Here is a 19407-nt window from a genome sequence, read left to right on the forward strand (position 1 = left end):
CCCTGTGCTCCGAGCTCCCTCCCTCCACCTCCCTCCCCCTGCTGGGTGATTCATTCTGTTGTTGCCATAGAAACGCCATTGCTGTTGCCCCATTAAAGAAGCTTTTGTTGCCGGCTGGCTCTTTGGGTTGCCATAGAAACGTCTTTGTGTGCCGGCGGCAGGACTATTCAGAGCTAACGAGCGATAATTAGGGGCATTGTCTCCAGAGGCTGAGCTACTATTTGCTGTTGTAGATAGGTAGCCGTGTTGGTCTGCCATAGTCAAAATAAAAAAATTCCTTCCAGTAGCACCTTAAAGACCAACTAAGTTAGTTCTTGGTATGAGCTTTCGTGTGCATGCACACTTCTTCAGATACACTGAAACAGAAGTTGCCAGATCCTTCTATATAGTGAGAAGGTGGGGAGGGGTGTTACTGAGAAGGGTGGTGGGAATGGGAGATAGGCAGATAGCTGAGAGAGCCTCTTGACGACTCTTAACGACTGTAATAGGTCTTACAGGAAAAGGCAAGGGGTGGGAAGGTGAGAAATGGTTTAGTTATGTATAGTGAGATAAGAATCCAGTGTCTTTGTTCAGCCCAGGTCTTTTCATGGTTTTAAGTTTGGTAATGAGTTGTAATTCAGCAGCTTCTCTTTCCAGTCTATTTCTGAAATTCCTTTGTAGTAAAACAGCTACTTTGAGATCTTGTATAGAATGTCCTGGGAGATTGAAGTGTTCTCCTACTGGTTTCTCTGTTCTGTGATTCTTGATGTCAGATTTTATTTGCTGTTGTATAGTAAAGTGAAGCTTAGCAGCCGTTGGGAGCTGTCTTATTGCATCCAGCCTGTATAGCTCAGTTGGTTAGAGGGTGCTGCTGATAATGCCAAGGTTGCAGGTTTGATTCCCATAAGGGACAGCTGCATATAAAACTGGTTTCTTTAATGGAAGTTTAAGCTCACGTTTCCCTGAAGTTACTATTATAGTATTATTTATAGGTGAGCGGCTTCTCTTCTCTGGCTGCTGCTCACTTTACTTCATTGTTTAGCTGCTGCTCATTTTAATTAAGCATTGTGCCTCTGGGGCGCCAAAGCTCCTGGGTGACTGAGACTTGGAACATTGCACTGATACTGGGATATTTTCTTTAAGTATTGTTCTACAACTGATCATCTTAGAAAGGCTGTATATACTTGATTTAACTGCATAGTGATAATACAATTGTCTTAATATCACAGTGCTTGAAAGCAGATTGTACTGATAGCACATATAAGCAGCAACAGTTGTAGCCTATAGTATTGCATCACTGATAATTTGCTAATTTTGGGACAAAATATCAACAGTAATAGTTAATTGATTTACAGTAACAGCAATCAGTCCTCATTTGTCTCAGGTCAATTTGGAATTTAATTGATTGAATTTATTTGATTTCTTTGAAGCAATACAGACAAATTAGTCATATAACAATTATTCAACTACTATAATAATAACAAATTTTATATTAATTTAAATACATATATATATATATATATATATATATATATATATATATATATATATGCTCTCGTAGATTTTCACGGGTACAGGAATGCAGGTTTTGGTGTCTTCGGGTGTCTTCCCGTGTAAGAGTTGGGGTGTCTAGGCGACGTTTCGACGAGGTCTCACTCGTCATCTTCAGGCTGGTGCTTTCGGCTTCTTGTTACTGGAACAGAGCAGGATCTCAGTGTTTGAGTTCCTATAAATACTGTTGAGGGGTGTGGTGTATAGCCTCCGACGTTCTGGGCAGAGAGGAAGTTCCCAGGTTAGTGTGCCTTTTCTTCTTTTGTTCCTTAATTACTTGAGGGATATCTTGAGTGATTTCTTGAGTGATATTCTGAGTACCACTTAGGAGGGTCATTAAGTGTGGATTAGTTGCTAAAGCTTTCGTGTCTTGACCTCTTGAGCTTGTGAAGAGTTTTTCTGAGAAGATGGCTGTACTGCACTTAGTTGTGCTCTGGCTTGGCTTCGTGTATAGGGGCGAGCTGTGGTTTTGTGCCCTGTGCCAGCCAGATCTGTGTAGGGATTGCAGGGGGGTGCAGCATCCGGAGGTGCCACTATGCCACTATGGTTTGGCTACTGGATGGTGTCTGTAATTTATCTGTGGAGAGGGTCTGGGTTTGGGTCTGGTGTGGTTGATTGGAGATGGCGTTCTGTGTGCCTCTGGTTCTGGTGTCAGTTTTTGTGGGGAGGGCTAATTTCCAGATGTCTGGCAGGCGGGACGTGTCGTCACGCTTGTTCATGTTGTGAGGGTGTTTCTCTATCTCGATGGCTTCCATGATTATTCTCTTGTGGTGATGTTCCATGTTAAAGAGCAATTTGGAATCTTGAAAGAAACAGGACACGAAATTAATTTTGCTTCCTCTCTGCCCAGAACGTCGGAGGCTATACACCACACCCCTCAACAGTATTTATAGGAACTCAAACACTGAGATCCTGCTCTGTTCCAGTAACAAGAAGCCGAAAGCACCAGCCTGAAGATGACGAGTGAGACCTCGTCGAAACGTCGCCTAGACACCCCAACTCTTACACGGGAAGACACCCGAAGACACCAAAACCTGCATATATATATATATATATATATATATATATATTCTTAGATAAAAATAAAATAAATAATAATAATAATAACATAAATAAATAAATAAATAAATAAATAAATAAAACAAAAAAAGACAACTGCAGTTTCAGATAACCCAAACCAATACGCAGCAGTTACATTCATATTATACGAAGCGCACATCATGGCTCCTAAGAGAAAGCGCGCGTCTGAGGCAGCATGTAACGCGGCTGAAAACTCCTCCCGAGGGCTACAAGGTAGAAGTAACAACCCAAAGCCCGTTTCGCATTTCCTCAATGCCTTTAGGTCATTTATTGACGATTATGAACAACGCTTTCCCGACGAGGAGCCCAGTCCTCCCTCTTCTCCCGATGTCATTCCAGATACGCAGGTGGTTCCAGAGAGTTCCCGATCTTCCCAAAGGGATGATCTACCTAGCACATCGGCTGTACTCTTTCATGATTCTCAGTTGGCAGAGGCGGCTGCGAATTCCAGCTCTGAACCGGTTCGGACCAGGTCCCAGTCACGGGCTGCGGCATCCACGTCTCGTGTTCGGGGGGGAAGCAACATCTAAGTCTACTCGCAATAACAATCTTGTTGCCCCTAGCTCTTCTAATCGCTCACAGGACAAGCGGCTAAGGGCGCAGTCGCCTGATCTAGCGTCTTCATCGGCGGCAGAGGACGAGCAACAGGAGGTGGAGGACGCCACCGCCGCAGCGCCGGTGGAAAAGCCTTCGGGTAAGAGGCGCGAGAAGAAGAAGCACACTTGTAGGAGAAGCAGGTCGAGGAAAGATGACACGGATGAGGATACAGGTACTTCTTCCTCTGAGTATGATAGCGATGCGTCCCTGGGTTCCTACTGGGGAAAAGGCGAGGAAGTGTCTGGCCTTCCGGACTGGGCGCTCTCTAGGAGGGCCAATGGCCACCGGAAAAAGTTTGGAGGAACCCAGGAGTGGAAGGATGGGGCGCTGGTAAAGGACGCCACCACATCCACCTATTCAACTTCAGATGTTATACCAGGTGATCATCTATCCCCTAAATTACGTGCCAAAATCTTAAATGGAGAATTTGTTGACATGTTTAAGTTAGTTCCTCCTGCAGAGGAGTTAGGTAGGGGCGAAAAAAGGCCTTCCCATGGGAAGAGAAGGAGCAAGTACCCTTCCGTGCCTAGGACATTTGAAAACTGGCTCGATGGTTTTCAGGCCTTTATGGGGACGATTGTTGCTGCCTATCCCAAGCGGGCGGTTCACCTTGTTGCTTACCTTTCGCATATCTGTACGGCTTGCGCCCTCTCAGGGGAGGCCGCTGCCATAAGCTACGACAAGAAGTTTCGAAGGAAGGCTTCTAGGATCCCGTTAGCACGCTGGGATCAGATCGAGAACGGCATCTGGTCAGTAGCTGTTGGTCCATACGTAGAGAAGAAACCAGTCGACCCATATCGGTCGGCCAGGACCGAGCAAAGAAGGGATTTCAAGCGCAGGGTGTGCTGGGAGTTCAACAAGGGATCGTGCCAGAGGCCTTCGTGTAAATACCCGCATGAATGTGAGAGATGTGGTGGTGCGCATCCGGTAGCAACTTGCGTTAAGGGGGAAGGCAGCCCTTTCGTGGGGGCCGGGGGTTCCATCATTCCAGTTCCCGGGGAGCCCCTGCGGCGGGGAACAGGAGATGAGGTGGTTTTGGAGTTGGCTTTTTCCCCTATTAAGCTTGCCCCCCTTTGCGACCTTCTGTCCTTTTACCCAGACAAAAATGCAGCTGTTTACCTTCGGGAGGGCTTTTCCAGTGGGTTTAGAATACCTGTAACGGGCTCTTTCCCTCTCTCAGAAGTCGGTGAGGGAGAGACCTGAAGTCGCTGAGAGGAAGATAGCCAAAGAGGTGAGCGCAGGCAGGGTAGCAGGCCCGTTTGACAGCCCCCCCATCCCAAACTTGCACATATCTCCATTAGGCATTGTGCCCAAGAAGACCCCTGGGGAATTTAGGCTCATTCATAATCTCTCTTATCCGAAAGGCGGCTCGGTTAACGACACCATCCCACCAGAGTTATGCACGGTTAAATGTGCCTCCTTCGACCAGGCAGTTAAGCTAATCCGTAGTTTTGGTCGCAGGGCGCTGTTGGCAAAGTGTGATATCGAATCGGCCTTCCGCCTTTTGCCAGTCCATCCTAGTGACTTTCGGTTGCTGGGTTTCAAATTTCAAGGAAAATACTACGTTGACAGGGCCATGCCAATGGGCTGCGCAGTGGCCTGTTCGGCATTCGAAGCTTTCAGCACGTTCTTGGATTGGGCCCTGCGTTTCAGGACCAATTCCATTGGTGTCACGCATTACCTGGATGATTTTCTTTTCGTGGGTAAGTCCAACACAGGGAATGCGCCTCCTTGCTTGAGGCCTTCTCAGCTCTGGCCCAGGACCTGGGGGTTCCTCTCGCTGCCGAGAAAACTGAGGGACCGGCCACGCGCCTAACTTACCTGGGTATCGAGCTGGATACAGTGGCCCAGTCATCCCGCCTACCTGCGGAAAAGATTGAAGCCCTTAAGGAATTAATTCAAGACACTCTTAGGCTTAGGAAGGTCACCCTTAGGCAAATTCAATCTTTATTAGGCCATTTTAACTTCGCTTGCAGGGTGGTGTCCCCCGGACGCCCCTTCTGTGCCCGCCTCACCAGATTGTCAGTTGGTCTTAGACACCCGCTCCACAGGGTCCGCCTCCCCAGGTCGGTCAAGGCAGATCTGGAGGTGTGGACGACTTTTTTTGAAAACTACAATGGGGTATCTCTATGGCAGGATGTCTTGAATTTGTCATCAGACTTCCAGGTCCAATCGGACGCGGCTGGGTCCTTAGGCTTTGGCTTGTACTTCAAGGGGCGCTGGTGCGCACAACGATGGCCGACGGCATGGCAAGGTCAGGCCATCACGTGGGATCTCACCTTTCTTGAGTTCTTTCCTATAGTGGTGGCCGTTCACATCTGGACGGAAGAGTTTCGAGATCACCGCGTGTGCTTCAGGACCGACAACCTGGCGGTGGTGAACATTCTTGCCAGGCAGTCATCTCGGTCTGAGAGGGTCTCCTCCCTTCTGCGGGCGTTCGTCGTCTGCTGCCTTGAGTACAATATAATATTTTCAGCCAAATTCGTACCCGGAGCCAATAATGATATAGCCGATGCCTTGTCTCAATTCCAGATACCTGCCTAGTGCCCTGCTGTGCTGACGCCGTGAGCTTAACTAGGACACCCTTACCAGCCTGATCAGTCTTGGACTGACGTATACGCACTGTTACGGATGTTTTGGACAACTGCACGTCCTCGCACAGGAGGCCACGCATCGGCACAGCAGGACACTAGGCAGTATCTCTACCTCAGACCACCCGGCCCGGGTCCGTTTCTGGTCCACGAAGATGGGTCACTCTTGTTGAGGTACCAATTCACCAGAGTACTTCGCAAGGCTATTGAGGCTTGTGGTCTATCCTCCCAGGAGTACACTGCGCACTCATTTAGGATTGGTGCCGCAACCACGGCTGCGCACCTGGGGTTACCGGCAGACAGGATCAAAGAAATGGGCCGGTGGAAATCCAATGCTTATAAGTCTTATATTCGCTAGTACGCAACCTGCCGCTTTACCCTACTTACCTTCCTTTTCGTTTCTATCTTTACCCCCAGCTATGCTCAGAAGAATCGTGTGGATTTGCGGCCACAGTATAGTTCATTGGGCCCGCGTACGAGCGGTGAGCTGCGGCCTGGCACCCAATCTTGGCCTTCCACGTGGTGTTCGAGTTTCCTGGTTTTCGAGAAGAGGCATGCGTTGGGAGGACCTTATGCCATTGCTGTGGGAGAAAGTAGCCAAGTTCGGCCCTCCCAACATCCTTGTGATTCACTTGGGGGAGAATGACCTCGCCAACAGAAGGAGTGTGGACTTGTTGTGGAGCATAAAAAGAGACTTGAACGCATTCGCAGCCTTGTGTCCCAGAACGACGGTGTTCTGGTCCTCCTTCCTGAAAAGAACTGTTTGGCACGGTGCGCAAAGCTGTATGGCCATTGAAAGAACCAGGAAACTCGTAAATTGGGCGGTAGCCCGTTGGGTGCGCTTTATGTATGGCCGAGTCATTTATCATGACCGTATCCGGATCGGCGACCAAGCTTTATACCGGAATGACGGCGTCCACCTATCGGATCTGGGGAACGACATTTGGTTAGCTAGTGTCATCAAAAACATCTGGGATTGGTTGCAGCTTTGAGGGTATTGGCGGCGAGCCTTTGGCTCGGGTGGCGGTTAGGCATTGGAATAATGTGTTGTGGTGTGTCGAAGTGCTAGGTGTGGCCATCGCCTATGCCTTCAATTTTTAGGGGTATTCCGTTAAATAAATCTGGGGGTCGTGTATTCCGTCTGATGCCTGCTTGGTGGGAGGCCATGGCACGACCCTCGGTGACAGCAGGGGTGAGCCTATAGTTGGATTAGCATCAACAGGCTCCACCTACTGGTGAATAAACCCACTTGTTTCGATCCAATGCCTAAGCCAATACCTTTTCATTGCTGTAATCAATAAAGTTGTGGCCTTTTCTAGCCCATCAACCTTATATCACGTGTCCTTGTGTCTTCATTTCACTTCGCGGGGGTCGGGTCCTCGAACCACAAATTCATATTTTTAGCTGTCATGTTAATCCCCAAGTATTTCACTTTCTTTACCAGAGTTAATCCTGTCTCATTCTGAAACCTCTCTTTTTCAATAGCTGTTAAATTTTTCTCTAAAACCTTCGTTTTTAACTTATTCAATTTGAATCCTGCTACTTGACCAAACTCTTGAATTAATTCTAATACCCTTTTAGTACTAGATTCTGGCTCTTGTAACGTAAGTACCAGATCATCTGCAAATGCTCTCAATTTGTACTGTTTAGCTCCGACCTGTACCCCTTTAACCAGTTGGTCCCTTCTAATCATATTCAGCAAAACCTCCAGGACCGATATAAAGAGTAATGGAGAAATTGGGCACCCCTGACGTGTCCCTTTTTCTATCTTGAATTCTTCCGTAACCACATTATTTACTATTAGCTTTGCTTTTTGTTCAGAATATATTGCACCTATACCGTGTTCAAACTCTTGGCCTACCCCCATCCCCCGGAGGTTCTTCCTCATAAAACTCCAAGAAATATTGTCAAAGGCTTTCTCCGCGTCCACAAATATCAAAACTGCTTTAGTGTTTATATTTACTTCTAGCTTTTCCAAAATATCAATTATATTCCTTACGTTGTCTGACAAATGTCTTCTTGGGAGGAAACCCGCTTGGTTTCTGTGAATCTCCTCCATCAAAACTTTTTTCAGTCTCTTAGCCAAAATGTCAGCAAAGATTTTGTAATCCACATTTAGTAACGAGATAGTGCGGTAGTTCTTAAGTTGAGTTTTTTCAGTCTCTGTCTTTGGTATGAGTGTAATATAAGTCTCTTTCCGCGATTCTGGTGCTCTTTTCCCCTCCAAAATTTCATTGCAGACTTCCTTCAAAGGTTGTAACAGCCACTCCTTCAAAACTTTGTAGTATCTGGAAATCAGCCCATCCGGTCCCGGAGATTTGCCTAATTGCATGTTTTGAATGGCACCTTCTATTTCCTGTTCAGTTATTTTCTGATTCCAAAGTATTTTACTTTGATAGGAGATTTTTTGTAATCCATTTTTCTTAAGATATTCGTCTATGTCCATTTCTTTCTGCGGCCCTTGTGAATATAATTGTTTAAAGTATCTCTGGAAGCAATTTCTAATCTCATTTGGATTGTAGATGTTCTTTCCTTCCACTTCTAAATTTGTGACTGTATTTAATTTTTGTCTTTTCTTCATTTGCCAAGCCAATAGTTTACCACATTTATCTGCTGATTCAAATGTCTTTTGTCTCATTTGTTTAATTTTCCATTCTATTTCTTGATTCATCAATTCCATATATTGTGTCTGGTATAGCTTAATTTCTCTCAAGATCTCTTGAGACTTTGGTTTAGATCTCAATTTCCTTTCCCCTTCTTTTATCTTCTCCAAGATCTTGTCTTTTTTCTCATTTTGGCCTCTCTTTTTTATTGCATTTTGTTGTATCAAGAATCCTTGCATAACAGCTTTACTTGCGTCCCAGATTACTCTTTTTTCAATACTGGTCTTTATATTTATTTCAAAATAATCTCTCAAAGTTTTTTGGGCCTTTTTATATACTTCTTCATCTCTAAATAAGGTGTCATTCATCCTCCATCTGAAGGAGCCAGCTGTTATTTGCTTCATCTCCATCCTTACAGCATTATGGTCGGAGCAAGTTTTAGGGCAGATTTCCACTTTCTTTATCTTTGGTGCCATCCCTCTAGTAACCCATATTTGGTCAATTCTGGTCCAAGTCATTTTAGCTTCAGAGAAAAAAGTTCCCTCTCTCTCTAGAGGGTTCTTTGTTCTCCAAATATCAACCAAGTCCATATTGTCAGTCATTTCGAAAAAGGTCTTAGGTAGTCTTCCATCTTTGGTAACTACCTGTCTTTGTGCTTTGTCCATATTTGTAGAAACTACTCCATTCATATCTCCCATCAGAATTAAGTTGTAATCCAGATAGTCCAATAGAGTCTCATGCAACTTCTTAAAGAATTCAGATTTCCCCTCGTTCAGTGCATAAATTCCTACGATCAAAAATTTTTCTCCTTGAACTTGAATTTCAATTGCCAAAAATCTTCCTTGTTCATCTTTAAAAATCAGTTTCGGTAGCAATTTTTCCTTTGCATATATCACCACTCCTCTTTTTTTAACTTTATCAGATGAAATAAATTCTTGACCTAATCTTTTGTTAATAAGTAATTTTCTATGTGTCCTCATCACATGTGTTTCTTGCAAGCAGATCAAGTCCAATTTCTCTTTTTTCAATATGTGAAAAACACTTTTTCTCTTTCGGGGCAGGTTCAAACCATTACAATTCCAGCTTAGAAGTTGCAGAGCCATGATGGGATTATTTACTTTCCCCCCCTACTGTTCCAAGTAGTTGTTCTTCTGCTGTCGGTAGTTTCAATCCAAATGATAAGTTTGCTATGTCTAGTATTCCTTTTCCTGATGAAATTGGTTCCTCACCAGATTCCGCTTCTTTCTGAAGATCTTCTTCGTGGTCTCTCAGGAACTTATCTTTGTCACTCACTGTCCTTATTCTTATTTTCCTTCCTTTATATTTAAAGGATAGGCCTTGGGGAAATTCCCACCTGAAGAGTATATCTTTACAGTAGGTTCTTACATCCAAAATATGCTTTGGTATATCCTTAAAGATCTCCACATAAGAATCTTCAATTTCCAAAGTTCTTTGGTAGTGCAAGTTCAAGATTTTATCTCTTTCTTCTTTTGATCTTAAGGTTATCAGACAGTCTCTTACCTTCTTCTTACTTTGTCTGCAGAGTCTGAATGCACTCACAATCTTAAATTCTTCCTTCTCCAAATCCTGTTGCCAAAATTCAGAATTTTTTTTTTTGTGAGGAAGTCCACCAAATTGTCCTTCTCACTTTCAGGTACTGCTCTAATTCTTAAATTTCTCTCTTTTCTTTGCAATTCAATCATAGACAATGTCAGATCATGATCCCCTAGTTTCTTATGGACTGGTAGTATCTTCTCCTGAGTAGCAGTTGCAATATCCTTGGCCTCCTCTGCAATCTTTCGAGTTGTGGCCGATTCCTCTAGAAGTTTTTCAATAGTCTGTGTATTAGAGTTCACCTTCTTTCCCAATTCATTAATACTTGTAGTATTCAAATCAATTTTTGCTGAGATTTCAGCCACTTGTTTATTAGTTTATGCAACCTGTTTAATTGTCTCTGCTCCCTGTCTTGTTAAAAATTCCAAAGATTCATTAATTTTGCCAAGTGCTTGTGCCAATGGATCTTCAGACATAATTTTTGGTTTTGTTTGCAAGGCAGCAGCTGCTCCTGCGCCTCCGGATGTTGAGGCCCTTCTCTGATGTGAAGTGTCAGTCTTGTATTGTCTGCCAGACCTAGTGGTTTTTTCATCTGCCATAACACTCTCATGCAAAGCCAAGGTCAGTCTCACACTTGCAGATTTGTTTTGAAAAGGAAATTTCCAATGGCTTAGCTGCTAGTGGCTTAGTTGTTATTGTTGCAACAAAGTCTCCTCTAGGGGGAGAAACTCCCAACTTCACATTAAAATTTTTTTGAAACAAAATGTCTCCTTTAGAAGTCTCTAATATCCCCTGAAAAGTCACAGTTTCAGTTACCTTCAAAGTTATTCTAAATACAGAACAGTCCAGCGACACTGTATCTTTCACAGAGTTACTTCAAATGTCACTTCAAAAGTTTTACCCTTAGCGTAATGACAGCCCTCTAGTCGGCTTCCCTGTCAAGGCAGTCCATCCCCAGGGTTTAAGGCAGCGGATATATTTTCATTCTCCTCTTTTCATGCAGTACAGTCCCCCCCCCCCCCCGCTCCTGCAGGCAGAAGGGGAATTTCTTTTTTGACGTTAGGTTTACTCGTTTTCGAAACACAGCTCTTTCAAAGTTACAGCTTTAAAGTCTCTATGCTTTGATCTATCTACAGATCGGGAAGGCAGACTTCCTTTTTATACCTTTCCCGTTTCAGTGCCAAATTTCTTCTAGTTTTATTCCAAATCCAGTTGGGTCTTATAGACCTACTCACGGGTAGTTGCTTTAAGTCCAGTTTCCAGGAAGAAATCAGCGCTCTCCGATAATGGCGACACGGCTTCACTCCACGGACCGGGTGACGACTCTCAGCACCGCACCACTCACCCGCTGCCGTTCCAAAGCCTTTAAAAAGGCTCCTTCACGGTTTTGGGGGGCGCAATGGTGCCCGCCAAGTCTCCTTGCTCACAGGCTTCACCACCTGTGATTTTTAAGGGTCCCCGCTTCACCGTAGCAGCAGGACCCGAACCCGCGGAGCAGACTCCCTCCGGAGCTCGGAGGGAAATCCGCCATTAATCGCTGGCGCTGACCGGAAGTCCCGCTGACTGGAAGTCAAATTTGAAACACTCATTGCTAGGCCGTATTGCTGTGATAAAAATGAATGTATTGCCTAGAATGTTGTTTTTGTTCCAAACATTGCAAATTGTGGACAAGATGGACTGTTTCAAGAAGTGGCAGAGAGATATTCCTAGATTTGTCTGGCAGGGCAAGAAGCCCAGAATAAAATTTAAGATATTAACTGATGCAAAGGAAAGAGGTGGATTTGCCCTGCCAGACTTTAAACTGTACTATGAATCAGCAGCTTTCTGCTGGTTGAAAGAGTGGCTACTTCTTGAAAACAGAGACATTTTTGATCTAGAAGGTTTTAACAACGTATTTGGATGGCATGCATATTTATGGTATGATAAGGTCAAAGCACATAAAGCATTTAAAAATCATATTGTCAGGAAAGCATTGTTTAATGTTTGGATAAGATACAAGGATTTATTGGAAAATAAAACCCCAAGGTGGTTGTCACCGATGGAAGCGAAAGCTCTGAAAAAGCTCAATATGGAGGCCAAATGGCCGAAATTTTGGGAAATTCTGGAACAAGAAGGAGACAAATTGAAATTGCAGAGTTTCGAAAAATTAAAAAAAAAAGTGAGAGATTGGCTTCATTATTATCAGATAATGGAGGCTTATAAATTGGATAAGAAAATTGGCTTCCAGGTGGAAAAGTCAAAATTAGAAACAGAACTGTTAGAAACCAAAACTAAGAATTTGTCAAGAATGTATAACTTGCTGTTGAAATGGAATACGCAAGACGAAACGGTTAAATCAGCTATGATTAAGTGGGCACAAGATGTTGGACGTAACATAATGATGGCTGACTGGGAACAGTTGAGGACCACCGGTATGAAATTTACAGTATATAATGCCTTAAGGGGGAATATTATGAAAATGATACATAGGTGGTACATGACCCTAGTCAAGCTTGCAAAAATTTATCATTTGCCCGATAATAAATGTTGGAAATGTAAAGAAACTGAAGGTACATTCTTTCACCTTTGGTGGACGTGCCCAAAGATTAAGGCTTTCTGGGAAATGATATATAATGAACTGAAAAAGGTATTTAAATATACCTTTCTGAAGAAACCAGAGGCCTTTCTCCTGGGCATGGTCGGCCAATTGGTGCCAAAGAAGGAAAGAACATTCTTTATGTACGCAACAACAGCAGCAAGAATACTTATCGCAAAGTATTGGAAGACACAAGCTCTACCCACTCTGGAAGAATGGCAGATGAAGGTGATAGACTATATGGGACTGGCAGAAATGACTGGCAGAATCCGAGACCAGGGAAGAGAGACAGCGGAAGAAGATTGGAAGAAATTCAAGGACTATCTTGGGAAATATTACAAAATTAGTGAATGTTAGAATGATGTTGGTTAGAATTTAAGTGGTTATCAGCTGTAATGATAAAGATAATTGGAGGGGAAAAAGAAAGAAAGGTGGAAAATTAAGTGAAAATTAATGGTGAGGATTTGCTGAATGAATAATTTGAATTGGAATACAAAAAGGGGAGGTATGAGGAGGTCTGAGAAGTAAGTTAAAAGAAAATAAGTGAATGGAATTATATGTTTTTATTTTTGTATTTTTGTATTTGTTTTTTTATAACCTTTGAAAAGTTAATAAATATATTATTAAAAAATAAAAAATTGAAAGAGCTCGAAGAGATTCGAGGACATGTAAATGATTGGCTGCAGTATTATCAATTAAATGAGGGATTTAAAGAAGATAATGAGAAAGGATTCAGTTATACTTTACCCAGATTTCAAAGAGAAAGTATAGATGATAACACTAAAACACTGAAGATTATGTACAGTTTACTGTTAGAGTGGGAAACCAAAGACGAAGAAGTTAAATGTGTAATGATTAAATGGGCACAAGATTTAGGACATAATGGAAGATTGGGGGAAATTATAGAAAGAGAATTATATGAAAGTTATGTATCGATAGTATATTACTCCAGTTAAATTGGCAAAAATGTATAGAACAAGTTCCAATAAGTGTTGGAAGTATAAAGGGAAAGAAGGCACGTTTTATCACATGTGGTGGAACTGTAAAGTAACCAAAAGCTATTGGGAAATGATTTATAATGAAATGAAAAAAATGTTTAGGACAACCTTTGTTAAAAGACCAGAATCTTTTTTGCTAGGTATTATAGGCCAAGACCTGCCAAAAGAATGGAAGAAACTATTTATGTATGCTACAACAGTGGCTAGGATATTACTATCCTTCTCTGTAGTGGCACCCGCCCTGTGGAATGCCCTCCCACCAAATGTCAAAGAGAACAACAACTACCAGACTTTTAGACGACATCTGAAGGCAGCCCTGTTTAGGGAAGCTTTTAATGTTTGATGCATTACTGTATTTTAATATTTTGTTGGAAGCCACCCAGAGTGGCTGGGGAAACCCAGCGAGATGGGCAGGGTATAAATAAATTATTATTATTATTATTATTATTATTATTATTATTAGCCCAAAAATGGAAAGATGACAAGTGTTATGTACTGAAGTTCTCACCCTGGGCCAGCAGGGGGATACTGTAGATGGTTATGCAAATAAGGGATTGAAAGTGACGTTCAGTGATTGGATAGTTTTAGAAAATTGTTACAGTTACATTGTACTGGAGCTCTATATAAGCAGGCTGACTGAACCCTTCAGTTCATTTCTGTCCTGGCCTGTGAATAAACAAGAGCTGTTTGAAGAATCGCTGTGTCGTCTCATATGTTCACCCACAACTTAACAACAAGATACCAACGAAAGAAGACTGGCAAGTAAAGCTGATGGAATATGTTGAAATGGCGAAGCTCTCTGGGAAAATTAGAGACAAAGACAATAGAGACTTTAAAAAGGACTGGGAACCGTTTATGGTATACTTACAGAAACATTGTAAAGAAGTGGACCCACTAGCAGGGTTTGAGTAAACACTTACAATTAAGAAAATAAATATAAAAGCTAAGTTGCAATAACTGGGATAATAATGATATGTGAGATGTAATTTTGAAAACTATGGTATAAAAAGGATAGGAATGCAACAATATTTAGTTAAAAGATTACAAAATCAAGGTAGAACAAAATAGGCAGGAGAAGTAAATATCTAAAGAACCAGAAGAGGAAGTTGAGGAAAGTCATGGGAGGGGAGGGGGAGATTGGGATTTATATACTCTTTTGTGATAATGATGATTGTGTTGAATATAAAATTGCAAAATTTAATAAAAATTATTATAAATAGAAAGTGCTGGTTCTTATTTTTGGCAAACCATTGTTTGTCATTTTGTCTGAATGCTGAAAACCATGGTTTTGGTAAACCAAAGCCTTTGCAATCAAACCTGCATTTCAGACAATGGAAGTGACTTCCTTGGGAGGAAATGGTCCCCTGCCTCTCAATGAAGTACTGTATCTAAACAGAGGCTGAACAGCCATTTATCATGGATGCTGTAGCTGCCAGATTTCTGTTCTAACTAGAGAGTTGGATTAAATGATCCCTTCTTCTGACTCTATAAAGTCTATGATTGCAAATTATAGTTTGCCGGATCCAGACTAAGTTGCAAACTAGGTTTGATTAGGAGACACTTCTTATCCCATCCCTTTATACACAAAAGATGGGGGTCACTCATCATCCTCAAGCATAAATCATGTTTCAGAGCAGTCTTTGGGGAAGTGCCAAAGCTAAGTGATAGATCACCTGCTTTTCATGCAGAAGACCTCTGGTTCAGACCTGCCATCTCTAGGTAGGCTTGAGAGAGACCCCTACCTGAACAGAGAGCCACTGCCAGTAAGTGCAGGTAATGCTGGTCCAAATGGCCTGGCTCAAAATAAGGCAACTTCCCATACTCTTACCAGACTTGAGCTTTTACAAGAGTCCTCAATAATATTTCCAGAAGTAAATTTCTCCCGCTTTAATGGTCCTTGCTTTTGAAACATGCAGCATGCTGCTGCATGCAGAAGGTCAAGGTGTCAGAAGTTAAGACAGGAGAGCGGGGGAGAGAAGAAATGTCAGGGCTGATTTTATTGTTTTTATGATGCTACTTAGACCCAATAAAAAAGTGTCATTTTTAGTTTTAAACAATTGGACGGCTGTCCAGTAGATTGCAATGGCCTTATTGAAATGTGAAGCTCCCTGCCGGGTTGCGTTTCTAGCTGGTATTTTAACTTGCTGATGGGTCTAAAGACCTCCTTGGGAATCCTATGGTAGAATTCTCAGGGAGCACCTTATGCGAAGAGGCAGCAAATACACTCCAAGAGGCTTGCAAGAAAAACTACATGAAAGGGAAATGGATAGGGATGGAGGAGGAAATAAGCGGACAGTTCTTAGAAACAAGTTTATTTAGTGAATTTAGTGAACTCATCCTGTTCCCCTTTTCTGTGTTTTTTTTAATAAGATATTTATTAAAGTTTTCAATATATTACAAAAAGAAAAACAAAGTAGAATCAAAAGGGAATACAAAGAGTAAAAATAAGTAACAGAGTAAAAAGAAAAAGAAAAAAGCAAACCCCTTCCCACCGTGTAAAAAAGAAGAAAAAAGAAGGGAAAAAAATTCAATAAAAAGAAAACAAAAAAGTGACAAAAATACAAAAAACCCTAACCTTTAAAAACATTTAAAAACAAATTCATTGTTTTCAGACCCTTAACTGTCATAGCCTTCTTTCTTAGACTTCCTCCTCCTCCCTTCCTTTGTATCCTAGTTATTAATTATCCCAACAAATCCTTTCCATTCCATGTTTCATAAAATTCTGTCATTACATTACCCTAGACTATTTTGATCTTATCTTTCTATAATAGAATAAACCTTAAAATTTAAAACTTAAGTCTTAACCTTACCAGCTTCTTATAATCATAATATTCTTTCATAATTCTTTAAGCATCTTTGCTAAAGCCAGGTAATTTCTTCCAACATTTTTTCTATTATTCATCAACTTTATAAAACATTCTAGTAATAAGAAAAAAAAAAGAAAGGTACAAACAAATCCAATTTTTTTCCAACGTCCCTTCCTCCTGGTTCCGGGTTTTGTCAGTCCTTATTCTCATCAGACTAGCCCATTAACCTGGTAACCTTATGTCCGAGGCCCTCAAGTCACTTCCATGGCCCTTCCGCGGCTCTTCTTCATATTTGTAGCTGTAATTTCCCTTATCTCCTGCTCGTGGTAACTCCAGCTTGACAATGTCTCTTGCTCGTGGTAGCTCCAACTTGACAATGTTTTTAACCCTTCTCGACAGATCAGACCCTTTTCCGTATTCATCGCTGCATTCCATGTAGAATTTAAAAGCATGTTTCAAGGGCCCTCCAAAATTGAGAGCCCCCGTAGTCCCAAACATTTCGCAGCCCATTACTAAATTTAAAAAGTCCAGACATCCCAACATAGGGGGGTCAATCCAGCCCCCCATTTCCAAACCACACCAAGCTTTTCCTTTCCAGATCTGGCTTTTCCAAATTCATTTGTCCGATCCAAAGGATCATACTCCTGTTGGGTCTGTTCTGTCAAAACACACTCCTGATTTAATGCCACAACCTCCTGTTCTGTCAAAACACACTCCTGGTTTAAATCCTGAGTGGGCTCCACATGTTTTCCCACTGTCTGGTCAAAATGTTCCACTGCCTGTTGAAGATTTCTAGTCAAAGTCACCATCCAGTTCACCTTTTCATGTAATTCTTCCAGTAGAGCAGGCCATCACAATTTGTTTTGTAAAAAGCACACAACAAGGCTTCTGAATACATTGTCCTACAAGGTCACGTACTTGTTCCCACGGTTATTCTGTAACAGCTGTCGGTTCCCTGGAGTTAGTTACAATTTCACAAGCTTCCCCTAGGGGGAAGACTTATGTTTATTCTTGCTACAGAATTTCCTTTTTTGAGATACTTTGTCCATATATATTCCTTTAAAATGCGAAAGGGAGCAGTGGAATCGCAAAATTTCTCTTCTTTTAACTATCTGTCAAAAAGCAGTTGTCTTTGGTCAATGAACTTCCACGTCAGTCCTGACACCCCGCTCCAGGGTCAGGACGGAGGAAAATTACTTCCCTTTAAAATCACTTCAAACAGTCCAAAAAAAAGGTTCACAATTTAAAATGTTGAAATCCAATCTTTTAAAGACGATTTCCTAAGCTCTAGTTTAAATTGCCTTTGCTTTGTTCTGTTTACAAAAGAACGGAAGGGTGACTTCCTGTTTAGCCCTTTCCGTTCCGTACCAAATTCAAGTTAAATTTTTTAAAGTCCGATTCTGTCCTACTCACAAATCTTTGTTTGATATCCAATTGTTCAAACTCTAGGTACTCACAGGTGCTTATTTTAGAGTCCAAATTGTCCCAGGAAAAAGGCAGCGCTCTGCGGCAACAGGTATGCGGCTTCGCTCCACGGAAATAGCGATTGACTCACAGCACCGCGCCGCTTCCCCCTCCTCACTTCGGAGCCCATTAGTGGGTTCCTTAGCGGATTGGGGGGCGCTAGAGGTGCCCGCCGAGTCCCACGGTCACAGGCTTCATCCGCCTGTGATTTTAAAAGGGTCCCCGCTTCGCCGTAGCGGAGAAGACCCTGTTTACTGCGGAGCCAGTCCCTCCAGTTCAGAGGGAGTCCGCCATTGCCGGTGGCGCCACCCCGGAAGTCCTTCCTGTTCCCCTTTTCTGGCATGCAAGTGGAGTAGGAGAACAGCTCCTGTTCCCACTTCTAGTGTGCCTTCTCTGCCCAGTCAAGGAAAAAGAGTTCTCTGATAACATTTCTTGAAGTGCACAAAGACCTTCAGCCTGGGGTAGTGCCTCCATTCTACAAATTTATGGCAAGGCCACCCTTGGAATATTGTATATAGTTCTGGTCACCTTATCTCAAAATGGATATTGTAAAGCTTTCCCCCTCACTCTTTCCTGAATTTTCCAGTAAAATCATATGTACAAAAATGCATATACTGGATTAAAGTCTGCCTATAAATGTACATATTAGTGAAAATGACATAAAAATGCATCATATTATGAATAATGCTTTGCAAAAATGTGATTTGCCTATCCATAGTAGTGCTGACCAGCAGCTTGGATGGCTTTAAAAGGGGGTTAAACACATTAATAAAGGATAAAGCTATCAGTGACTGCTAGTCATGATGGCTATATCCTCCCTCCACTGTAAGAGGCCTAAGAATATCATTTGCTAGGAATTATATGTGCAGAGAGTGCAGTTGCACTCATGTCCTGCTTCCAGGATTCCCATTGGGGCATCTGGTTGGCCATGGAGAGAACAGAATGTTGGTCTAGATGTGCCTTTGGCCAGATCCAGCAACATACTCTTGTTTATGTTCCTCTCTTCTTACAAAGGAAGATTCTCTGTGTGGGGAGGTAGGTCTCCGCCCCCACCCCGTGGATCCTTCTGTGTGCGGCTGCTGCAGCCAGAAGTAAACTGAACTTAACCCAAACTTTTTTGTTTTGTTTTTTCCTCGTTAAAGCATTCTGGTCTCTTCTGTTTCTCCAGGGACTTTGGGGGCTGTGTGACGATATTCCTCCCCATTGAGGAAGATTGATTTTTTGTCACATAAGTTCAGCAGTTAAGAAAAAAGGTGCTTGTCCTGTTTCCCATACCTGTCACATTGACTTCTATAATGAACCCGTTACACAGACCTCGGAAACGAATGGAAATCTCTTCTGACAGCACTTGTCAAATGAATAGGCAGGAAGGTGAGGACAATGTATTCAATGCGGTGAACTTTCAGCACTTTTGTGGACACTGACAGGGGACTCAGGCTCAGTCGTCAGATTGGGGCAATGGATCAGGGTGGCATGGCATGGAGAGGAAGGAAGGAAAATATGGAATATATTTGTTATTTATTTCTATCAGTCCCATTCAGAAATCTGTCTTCCCAACTTCTTAAAAGTTTTCCTTCCTTCTATGAAAGAGGCCTTCCATTTTCCTGC

General features: G+C 42.4%; 1 protein-coding gene and 2 long non-coding RNA genes across 3 annotated transcripts in view; 2 read left to right on the forward strand and 1 right to left on the reverse strand.

Annotated features, from left to right (window-relative positions):
- Positions 1-19407, reverse strand: part of LOC310697737 — an 895058-nt gene that overhangs the window by 611829 nt on the left and 263822 nt on the right. The window lies entirely within an intron of this gene.
- Positions 1-19407, forward strand: part of LOC310697740 — an 873530-nt gene that overhangs the window by 396295 nt on the left and 457828 nt on the right. The window lies entirely within an intron of this gene.
- Positions 2721-6982, forward strand: LOC310697676 (uncharacterized protein). Its single transcript, XM_083484366.1, has 2 exons — positions 2721-3379; positions 6216-6982. Exons 1-2 carry the CDS (start codon positions 2863-2865, stop codon positions 6788-6790), a joined length of 1092 nt encoding a protein of 363 aa, XP_083340492.1. The 5' UTR covers positions 2721-2862; the 3' UTR covers positions 6791-6982.

The sequence above is a fragment of the Podarcis liolepis genome, assembly GCF_965112155.1.
Source record: "Podarcis liolepis genome assembly, chromosome: W".
Lineage (NCBI taxonomy): Eukaryota > Metazoa > Chordata > Lepidosauria > Squamata > Lacertidae > Podarcis > Podarcis liolepis.